The sequence below is a fragment of the Trachymyrmex septentrionalis genome, unplaced genomic scaffold (assembly GCF_001594115.1).
Source record: "Trachymyrmex septentrionalis isolate Tsep2-gDNA-1 unplaced genomic scaffold, Tsep1.0 scaffold196, whole genome shotgun sequence".
Lineage (NCBI taxonomy): Eukaryota > Metazoa > Arthropoda > Insecta > Hymenoptera > Formicidae > Trachymyrmex > Trachymyrmex septentrionalis.
This window is the reverse complement of record NW_017305135.1, coordinates 927,724-938,548: the sequence shown is the minus strand read 5'-3', so window position 1 is coordinate 938,548 and position 10,825 is coordinate 927,724. Positions and strand designations below refer to the sequence as shown.

The 10,825-nt window shown below is 34.5% G+C and overlaps 2 protein-coding genes across 2 annotated transcripts in view; one reads left to right on the top strand and one right to left on the bottom strand.

The window, feature by feature from the left end:
- The window catches only part of LOC108747228 (complexin), a 125,852-nt gene that overhangs the window by 2,987 nt on the left and 112,040 nt on the right, over positions 1–10,825 (top strand). The gene's annotated exons all lie outside the window — the stretch shown is intronic.
- The window catches only part of LOC108747152, a 13,048-nt gene continuing 4,563 nt past the window's right edge, over positions 2,341–10,825 (bottom strand). Inside the window, exon 2 of the mRNA XM_018484430.1 lies at positions 2,341–2,662. Coding sequence (XP_018339932.1) covers positions 2,341–2,662 — 322 coding nt within the window. The remainder of the gene's footprint in view (positions 2,663–10,825) is intronic.

Here is a 10,825-nt window from a genome sequence, read left to right as displayed (position 1 = left end):
TTATTATGTAGAGATGTAACGTTCCATGAAGACGCGTATCCATTATTTGTATTTTCGAGGGAAGTAATGATAGTTTCGTCGAAGAATGGAAAAAATGACAGAAAAGCAAAATGCGAAATGTAGAAGGAACTTTTTTGAAAGAACTAAGAAAGGTAAGAAAGGGCACGTGTTTAATTTTTGTTTCACATGGAATGCTCAGTTATGCAATTCTACAAAGAGCAGAATTTATGGAAAAATCTAGTTCTGCTGAAATGTGTTTATTTTAAAAAGATGTGGTTTGTGAATTTTCCAAGCTAACAACGTACAGTTTGAATAAACCACGATTCTTTTTTAAGGTAACCCTTTTAAAAAGGTAACTGATTATTTTATATAATATATGAAAACTGCTTCAAAAAGAAAAATAGTTAATAATTTACAATTATATAATATTAAATAGAAAGTATTTCTTATAATTTTCAAACTTATTTATAAGAGATTTTTTAAATCTATCGGCTTATTGATTAATCAGATCATAATTATAGGTTGTATAGTAAGACAATAGAATTTAAATATTTTTTAGCCTATTCCATACATTACACAATATGGTAATTATTGGTTGTTCCATATGATACACGGTGCTGTGTATGAAAAAGATTTATATTAAATATATAAATTTTGTATTAAATATATAATTTATTTCTAAACACGTCCTACTGTCGTCTACGTCCTAGATTTTTTGCGGAGGAGAGAAATGTCTCGCGTGAATCCCTGGATCGTGCTGGTCCTCCTGAACTGTCATCCCATTGGCCGCTTTCAAGCTATTTCTCCGTTTTTGCACATTAGGGGTCATAACGTGCGAGGAAGAAAGAATTAGAGAAATGGAGAAGTAGAGATGGATGAAGATTATGTCTACATGATTCATTCGGTCATGTGATTTATTACAGCGTATCCAAGTGTTTTTTTTATGTAATCAGTCCTAATCTCGTAATCAATCAGCAATTGGAAAAGTCATGGGGTTCGGCGAGAGTTGATATTGCGATAGCCTAGAAGTCGATCTTCAGAGAGAACGAACGGCAAGTCGCCTTACCCCTCCATGTCATCTAGGTATTGCAGAATTCTCTACCTCTCCTATATTCCCTGAGGTATTTCATCTCATTGCTTCGTATACGCACCGGTTTGCTGGCGAAATTGCACCAAGAATGAGAGGCAACCCTTTAGTACCTTGCTAGAATTCGCAAAAATGTTCTTAGTACATCTCTTGAGGATTAAACCTTCTCTCATCCAATAATGACTTTATTAATTGCAACAGATAGAAGTTTCTGCGCGTACAAAACTTCTTCGAAGAACTTCAAACAGTATTGGTATCTCTAACAATGGACACTACTTTAATAACATAAAGGTATCGATTACTACAATATATGTTTCGAAATAAATTCATGTTAAATGTACAACAGAAATTCGTATAAACGTATCCGAGAAAGCTGAAATAATTATACGCACTCACAGAAATAAGGATAATTTTATAATAAAGCAATATTTTTTATATTTGCTAATTACAATGAACACATATATATGAACACATATATTATAATTATAATATATGAATTTTGTGACGATTAGTAATAGCGTAATTAATTAACATTTGACTCTCTATTGCAAAATCATGATTATTACGTATGTAACACGTTTGTTCACAAGGTTATAATTTCACAAAGAGTAATGATACTCGGATAAATCCCACGTGTCGCGCTAAATAGCCTATTAACGATAAATGGATATATCCTTTAGACAGCGCACCATTTTAATGGAATCGTGCGATGTTAATTAATATTCTACTCCTGCTAAAATCTGCTCCTCCGAAGGCTGTTCGCGTATCTATCAGCAAATTGTATTTTAGCATCTATTAGCGATGCCCTGCAACAGCCGACTCAATACTAGTATTCGTATTAATACGACGAAAAGCACGACAAGTGTATGCGAAAAGTAACAAAGGATCGTTGGCGAGCAGAAAATGTAGTTACTAACTACAGCAAGAGCGATTTAATGCTCTTGACGTATCGCAGTAAATTAAGTACAGCGATGTCCATAAAACTGATATAGTTCTGTGAACTAACTTAAGGAGTATCTCAAAAAGGAAAAATCATTAGAGAATTTATTATGAAGAAGAAAGTATATTTTTAATTTAAATCGAATTTTCTACCGTGCTGGAGAATTGCCTAGTTATAATAATTTAGAGATATTCTTCTCTATCCTTTATGTTCTCAGAATTACAATCTTAGAAAGGAAGGTGTCCCGTGATTGATTATTTTACAATATGTTATTGGAATTTATTTCTTATTTCAATCGTGATCTTTTTGTTTATTAATATATTGTGTCATGTGTCCACTCTTCAATTATTGCACAGTAGAACGAGGAGGAAGAGCAAGGATGCGTTTGAACGGAAGGGAATTTCAAAACTCCGACCCGGTCTCCTGCGACGCTGGCAGGTTCAACGCAGCAAGTAGTACACATATCGGAAAATTGTATAGCGAAGGAATTACGTGAGTGAAAAATTGATCGGTGGTTTGACAGCGTAGCTCGTCTTCCCGCGGGACCAGCCAGTCTTGTTCTACCTATTCTTCCATCTCGTGCATATTCCGTTACTCGGTCACACGGAGATCTCTTGAGAAAGAAGGAGATACAACTGCAATAGGGAAAAATACTTTCAATGCTTCCCATCTGAGCACGTAACCTGGGAGGCGTGTACCCAAGTAAATGTATTATATATTTATCATATAGTAAATATAAATCAAGCGCTATATAATTGCGAAACATTTTATATATATATATATCTAATTCTTGTAGATATTTCTCTCTCTCTCTCTCTCTTCCTCTTTTTCATATAATATTTTTACCTAGCTTATTTAGTGCGACATGTGAGATTTATTCAAATATCATATTATTCTTTTCTTTTTTTGTAAAATTGTAACCTTGTGAAGAAAAGTATGATCATTTTTGGGGGATAATTCCAAATTCTTCTCTTTCACCACTGACGAAAGATGCTTTGTTATCCGAAACGTACGGTTTGCAAAATTAATTTGTTTCATATTTGAACAAATTGTTTACATTAATACATCAATGTTAATTCATTATTCATTTGGCACTGTTTCTTCGTATCACTATTAATTACTAGTATGAGTTTGGATTTTTAGTGCTAATTTGTAATGATATGATTTTACAACAGAGATGTGAAATGTTAATTAATTATGCTACCACTAATTGTCACAAAATTCATAATGTATTATAATTATGTTACGCATTATAATTACAAAATACCTCTAATTTCTCTACATTAAATATATAGATATTATTAAATCAGATCTTTTCCAACTTACATTTTTAAATAAATGTTTATCTCTTTATTAAATGCAATGTTATAGACTTTGCTTATATTATCAAATAATTAAATATAAGATGTTAGTTACAGGTGTTGAAACAAGTTCTTTCAAAATTCATAAAAATGTAATATATGAAAATTGTAGTTTCAAAATCTTTACATTTTATGAAGTATTGAATTCGACGGAAAAATAAATAACATGTTAAGTTTGAGAGATTAAGTTTGCGTATATTCATTCATTAGCTAACAATGTTTTAAATGTGAGATGCAACCTCGCTGTTACGATACACATTATACAAAATATAGTATAGAAAATTAAATTAAGCAATATTTTAATTTTAAAAAGTAAATAATTAGAATGCCGTTTAAATACTCAATTCTTCATCTATATACTATATCTCTTCATCTTTTATTAGATTGATTTAGATTAATTCGATAAAATCAAATAACATCTCGAATAATTCGCAAGATTTTCTTCAAATATTTTCTTGTACAGGTTTGACATCACATCTTTTTGGATAAAAATATTTATTTTAATAGAGATTTTTCCCTCGATATAAGCTAGATTTTTCTATCTTATATTTCCATTGCCATTTATTTTTTGAATCGAACTAGAAAAGTGAAGTAACAGCTGCAGTAAAATGATCGGTTTTAAAAATTTATCCAAGCCGACGCTTACGCGCGTTGCCGCTGCTTTTTATTGATCAAATATAAACTGAATGACAGCAACGTTGCGTACATTTGCAGAAGTATGTGTATGTTGGGAGGCTGGATCCCTGGGTGGCAATGTATGTGAATAGACGTTTATTCTGTTCTTCCCACATGATTCCGTCCTCCTCAGCTTTGAAGTCTTCTCTCCGTCAGCCTCTCTGCCGGCCGGCTCGACGTTACCATCGCGCCACCAACTTTGTTATCTCCGGCTACGTCCGTCAACCCCGTCAAACGTTTCCGTCGCTTTGTGCAACGCGTCGAGTGGTGCCGTTCGTTCGCTCGTTCTCTCGCTCGTTCGTTCATTCGCGTTTGCTTCCCTTAGCGTCAGCTCCCGATGGTCTGCATCGTCGCCGTTAGTTGCCGTCGTCGCCGTTGACTCGCAATGGCTTATCCGTTTAATTAACGAGACAATGCCAGGCCCGCAGATTGCACGCGCTGGGTCTTCGCGTACCAAAAGCGAACAATGTCGTTATTGTTCCCTTACCCTTGCCGCGCGTCAGTCCAATGCGCCCACTATATTTTGAAAAGTTTAACGGGCGTTCGAGTTAGCACCTCATTGCGCGATTGTTATTTCAATGGGATTCATCCCACTGCCTTAAATAGGCTTCTAGTGCCGACCGTTGACTAGCAGAGATCATTTCAAAAAAATTCATTGAAAAAAAAGGTACGTTGGAGCAAAAATAGGAGTGAAACTTTATTTTTTAATAACACGTCCTTCACAATTTGCATCTTAGCTTGCACGAAATGTGCTCTCATTTAATTTAGGAACAAAACGAGCTTTTAAAAGCGTCGTGCGTTCCTTTAACTCGTTCTTTTATTCACATTCTAAAATGATCCTTATGATTTCAGAAATTTGTGACCTAAAAAGTTTCAAAGAAAAAAAAGGAGAATGGGAGAGAGAGAGAGAGAGAGAGAGAGAGAGAGAGAGAAATAAAAATGAAGAACTACTGCTTTAAACGAAACTACTTACTTTTCTACCGGAACGTATATGTATTTTCCGCGCGATGCAATAAGAGAACCAGGCCGCAGCGTACATTCCGCAATTTTGCGTCTCGCGGGCAAAAGGGAACGTTCGTAAAAACACGGTCTCTTCCAGATTTCGCGGATGCTTTTGCGGTTGTTGTACGACATTGATATACATATATCGCATATTGGTTTTTTTTTTCCTTTTGCATTTATTTTTGTCGTCCCGAAATAAGTTTTCAGAATTAAGATTTTTACGTATATATTGAACATCCGACAATTATTAGGTACGTTTGATGTTGTTGAATCAGCTTATCTCACAATCAGTTAAAAATGTGCAACTTTATGAAGAAAAATATAAGAAAGATGAGAAAAAGTTTGTAAAAAAGCTAAAGTTTATTTATCAACTTCTCGACAAGAAGTTTACCAAATCGATATCTATTGTATCTACATTCAATAAGATGAATATAGTAAATCTCTTTCTCTTCTTCTTTCTCTCTCTTCTCTATTTAGCCGTCTTTATGACAGAAAGAAAAATTCTTTTCACCAATATTAAGCGATTCTAAAAAGCAGATACAAGTCATTCATAATTTAATAAATAATTTAAAGAATTTTATGCAAATTATTTCGTGATTTGAAAAATAATTCATTCATCAATACATCAATTCGAAAAACGAAATATATTGTGTGCTAAGCGAATTTTTATTTTCAAGGGAGAAACTTTTTTTTTTGGGAATGAGAATAGCAATGTGGTAAATGGAAAAGGTATGAAGTGGTTACTATAAAGGCGAATATGAAGGCGAAATTGCACGTTCATCGTATTTTTATTCACATTGTGGACCGTGCTGGTACAAAAGAGAAAGCGATTTTTCTGGATTTCCTCGATGCACACCAGTCACCACACTGTCCGTTTCTCCTAGCGTAAAACCGCCCATATTACTGTTTGCTCACGGTTCAGTTTTACCATCTCCATCCGGCGCAGAAATTCTTGATTACCAGCATATCTGTCGAATAAAATCTCCGCCAAACTAATGCACCATCGGGCTGTCTAAAATTTTTATGTATCAGATATTTTGCGTTTGTGTGTTTCTTTTTATTTAAATCGATTTTTGTGATGTAAAATATGTATTGTAGTTTAAGATTGTTTGCTGATCTTCTGATAACAAAAAAAACCTATTCGTACCGGTTCTACATTAACACGATATTCAATCAAAAAATTAAATTTAAGTTTAAATTAGCTTAAAAGAATATTAGAAATTATCTATATTATAATATAAAGTATAATATAGAAATTATAATACATATATTATTTGTCAATATGCAACAACAGATTAGATAGATTGTGAAATATCTTGATTTTTATTTTGAAATTATAATTAATCAGAATTATAATCCCGCAAGTACAAATTATTTTTATTTATATAATCATTAAATTATTATAGAATAATAAAAATAATTCTGGAAATTATCAACAAGCAATTAAAATACTTTTATCCAAAGAGTTAAAGTACGACGAAATAATAAAATATTTAATGGATGTTATTAATTGAGAGAAAATATTTTAAGGAAGGTTTAACTTGATGTAATTATTAACCTATTTTGTGTTTGTTATTTTAATTGAGTGAATATAAGTAATTAAAAATTAAATTTAGTATTAATTACTTTCAGTCGCCTTTACCGTTTCTTAATGATATTACTATGTATCGCATTATAAAATTAATTAACGCTTTAATATTATAATATAAATGACAAATTTACAATCATATAAAGACCTATGTAATGACCTATATCTAATTTTGAAATTTGTTTTGTGTTATTTTCACGATTCCATCAGCAATTACGCGTAAAACGTTTCCGCGATCTAAGCGCAGAGTCTCATTCTCACGCAATTCCATCCTACTGACGTCGTTTAACTGTCGATGAAATCTGACGTAATGAGGAAAGTTCGATAGGTTTTAAGTCAACGACGAAAATACGTTAAGTTTACAGCCGAATACCGGTGGGAAAGACACATTAACGTTAGAGAGTGTCCGATAATAGGAAAAGTCTCTGACATTCGTGGGAAGTGCTCTGAGCTTTGGAGAACTATATAGCGTCCCTTTAGAGCATGTTTCGCACGAGTTCTTGTAGGAAATAGTTGGTGAGAGTTCTTGGTTACAAGTTACAAATTTCGATGGAGTCTTGATTGAATTCTCGATATTACCAATGAATACAAATGAAGATTTCATGCACGATAAATTTTCAAACGTATACATTTCAATCTCTCTTTTTGTGATGAAGAATTATATCAGTTTCAAATGTCATTTTGTGTATTCTTCGATGTAATTATTTAATGTATATGATAAAGTTTGAGAAAAATAAAAGACAGTGTGAAAACTAGATCTACAAATTCATATATATATACGAGTATATTAAATAGAGTTTATCGCATTTTAACTGCGACGATCGAGTAAATCAATTTGATTTTTATTAAGCGATCTTTCTACTTTCACGTTAGAAAATCGTCTAAACTGCATTCAAGTTAATTTAATTTTGACGATTTGTGCTGTTAAAAACAGATACAGAGATGACAGTCCATCTTCTTTTGCGGCGGAAGGGTATAGAGATAGGAAACGGAATTGGAAAAACGGAGATCGTACAGTATTCGCATCGAACACTGAAAGTCTCTCTAGAGTCTCTCAATATTTCAGAAAGTTTTTCCGGGTAGGACCCCGGACTTCACACGTCGACAAATGCTTAGCCTTGCTTAGCCGTCTTTATCTCCGACCGACGTTTTATCGACGACTGTGCCGAAGTTCGCTCTTTTCTTCTATCCGCCGTTTATAATGGAGAAAGCTGTTCGTTTCGAAAGAGGCGTATTAAGCGCTAAATGTAAGCAAGAATGAACATTTCAACGTCATACTTTATTCATCCGAGAGTTGCACATATACTCGTACATACATATATTTCCAGAGTCCTAAGTTTGGTTTAAAATTGGGTACGCTGCGTTCAGTGATACGCGCCACTAGGTTTATCGAAGTAAACTTTTACGCGACATTTCGATGTTCCGGTGACTTAAGTCCTTATCAAGTTTAGGAGCGCCCAACAGACGGTTTTACAACTTGCGTCATAAACTGTAGAGGAATATGGGTCATAAGTGAGTCGGTAGAAGTGGAGCACATGTATATGACTTTCATCTTTCAACGTGGGTGCTCGATGCTTCGCCTCAATGGTCGTGTTTTACTTGTACGATGTTTTTATGACTACCTGCCATGAAGATAGATAAAAAAAATCTGATTGTCTATCGCCCGTCGAATAAACGCGTCTTCATCCTTTTATCTCGAGATGAATAAACGGTACATTTTATTTGTCTTATTCACTCTCTCGGAGGATGTGGCAAACGTGTCTCTCAATCTATAGTGCACATCGCTACATCGGGAATGTTATTCCATTTTAATGGAAGCCCGTACTTTCGGGGCGTATAATTCAGCAGTTGTAAAATCGGTCGTCCTACCAGAATAAATGGTCCGTTCGTTCGGACAATTTATAAAATCTTTCGAAACCCGTAGTACCCTCGGGCCTTTTCTCGAATAACTGGGAATTTTATCAGCTGACTCGCGACACCGCCATCGCCGCTGGCTACAACTCCATGCACATTTCATTTTAATGGCCGTGAACCGTAAGATTTCCCGCTGGTTGACTTCTCGATTGCATTCGTCAGTAATGCGCTCAGTAATGCGCTCCTAGGAGCTAAATAGAAACTTAACGTTTTGCACTTTTGATAATTTAATTTTTATCTTATTAATTTTCTCAGTTACAGGTTATTGTACGAAAGGTATAATGTCGATGGCAAACATAGTAGAGATTACATGATAGATGTAATAAATTTATATCTCGTTATTGTATAAAAAAATAGGAATTTTGTTCGAACAAATTCGGACTTTTTGGTTTTCTTTTCAGGATTTATCATCGAGAAGAAGCGTAGTATAGTTTCGAGGCGTCTTGTATGTACGATAGAAATCTAGCTGGGTGTAATCAAAATAGCCGAAGGGCGAGTTTCAGTAAGCTGATCAAACTGTAGTGTAGTTTCTATCCGCGCCGGTATATCCCGGCCGTTGGGTATCTCCCTTCAATTTCACTCCGATAACTTGTTAGCGCCGCTAACTGCTTCGTAAAATTGGCGTCGCGAAGTAAGTGCTTGGGGAATATTGAAAGTAACAAGGAGAGGCCGTTCCGCCTATGGGAGACTCGTATAGCGCTTGGAATTAGTGAGATTTTGTAAAATATCTTTTACGAGACTTCCACTCGCTGTATCGAATAACCTAACGAGAGCACTATGCTTTCCGCATCGATTTAACGTCCAGACTTCTTGATTATTATTTATGAAAGCCGTTTCATCGTTCATAAACACTAAATAATGACCTAGTCTAATACGCGAGAAAAATGTCTACCTCAGTTAGAGTAGTAAGTAAAGTCCGATGAGGATTTTAACATTTGAAAGCCCATCATTCTTCTCTCATCTCGTATTTCTGCTCTCTGAAGAAAGTAAGGAGTAGTAATATCAAATTATTGTATTATGAATTATTTTCATTAGTTTGCGCGATGAGTGCTTTTAGTTAATTAACATCGTTTTGACATTTATTAGAGTTGGAAAGTTTCAATATTCTTTCCCACGTCACATTTTACGCGATAACATTTTCAGTCTAAGAATGTACGAGTCTTTTTGAAGCTATCCAAGGTTTGGAGGATACGTAAGACTGGCGGATATCCTCGGCACATATCTTGCGGCGCTTCTCTTTTTCCATTTCGCGCCTGCTAAGTGAATTCCGGGGAAGACTCATTTTCAAGTTGGGGAAAGTGCGCGTGTGGTGCACCAACGGCCGGGGACGAAGATTACCCAAGTTTCAAGGGGAGACTTACCAAGTTCTGCATACGCGGTCACGTATATCACATGACCGCGTGCACTCTTCCTTCCCGTTCTACTTCGATAAGTAAAATATTCAACTGACGCTATAGTAATACAAATTCTACTATGCAAAAAGGTAGCAACGGAAGGAAAATGTTTTAGTATGCAGTTTTCAATAAAACGTGCAATGTCAAATCTTTAAATGCAGTCCGAGTTTGTTGACAAGATTTCATGAAGTCTCCATGGCGCATCTGCCATATTAAGCACGTACTAATCAGAATTCAAGATCTAGTATGGGTTGCCCAGTTTTTTAAATTCTTTGGACTATTCCGTGATATGAGTAGTCGCGTATCTAGAAGACCGTTTTGACTGTATACCTTTTGAGATATGCAGGGTGTCTCACAACTAATGAATTTCCTCTTAAGGACATATTTTTGAGACGAAAATTCTAATGCAAAAATGTCGAGGCTACAATAGGTTTTTAATTATAATTAGTGAAAGATAGTGTGCATCAAAAATTATAGCCTCAATATTTTCGTATTAGGATTTTTGTCTTAGAACGTTCCGAAGAAATAATAATAGAGGCTCTGAAAGTAAAATGGTTTTTTACTTATAAGCATTTAAAGTTAGCTTATAATTAAAAAAATTATTGTAGCCTCGACATTTTCGTTATTTTTTTTTATTTGCAGACTTGGCAAGTAACGCTTATTTGTAATAGTTATTTGTAACGTCTTTACCATTACAAGTTACTTTTTTACAGTAACGATTGGGTAACGATGTTACATTTTCTTCTAACGTTCATGGTAACAGTTATATTTTTGGAATAATCATAATGATTTCACTAGTTATTTTTATCGTTACTTTATTTCTATTTACGTAAAAGTTTTAATCGTAACTAGAGCGTGTGCACA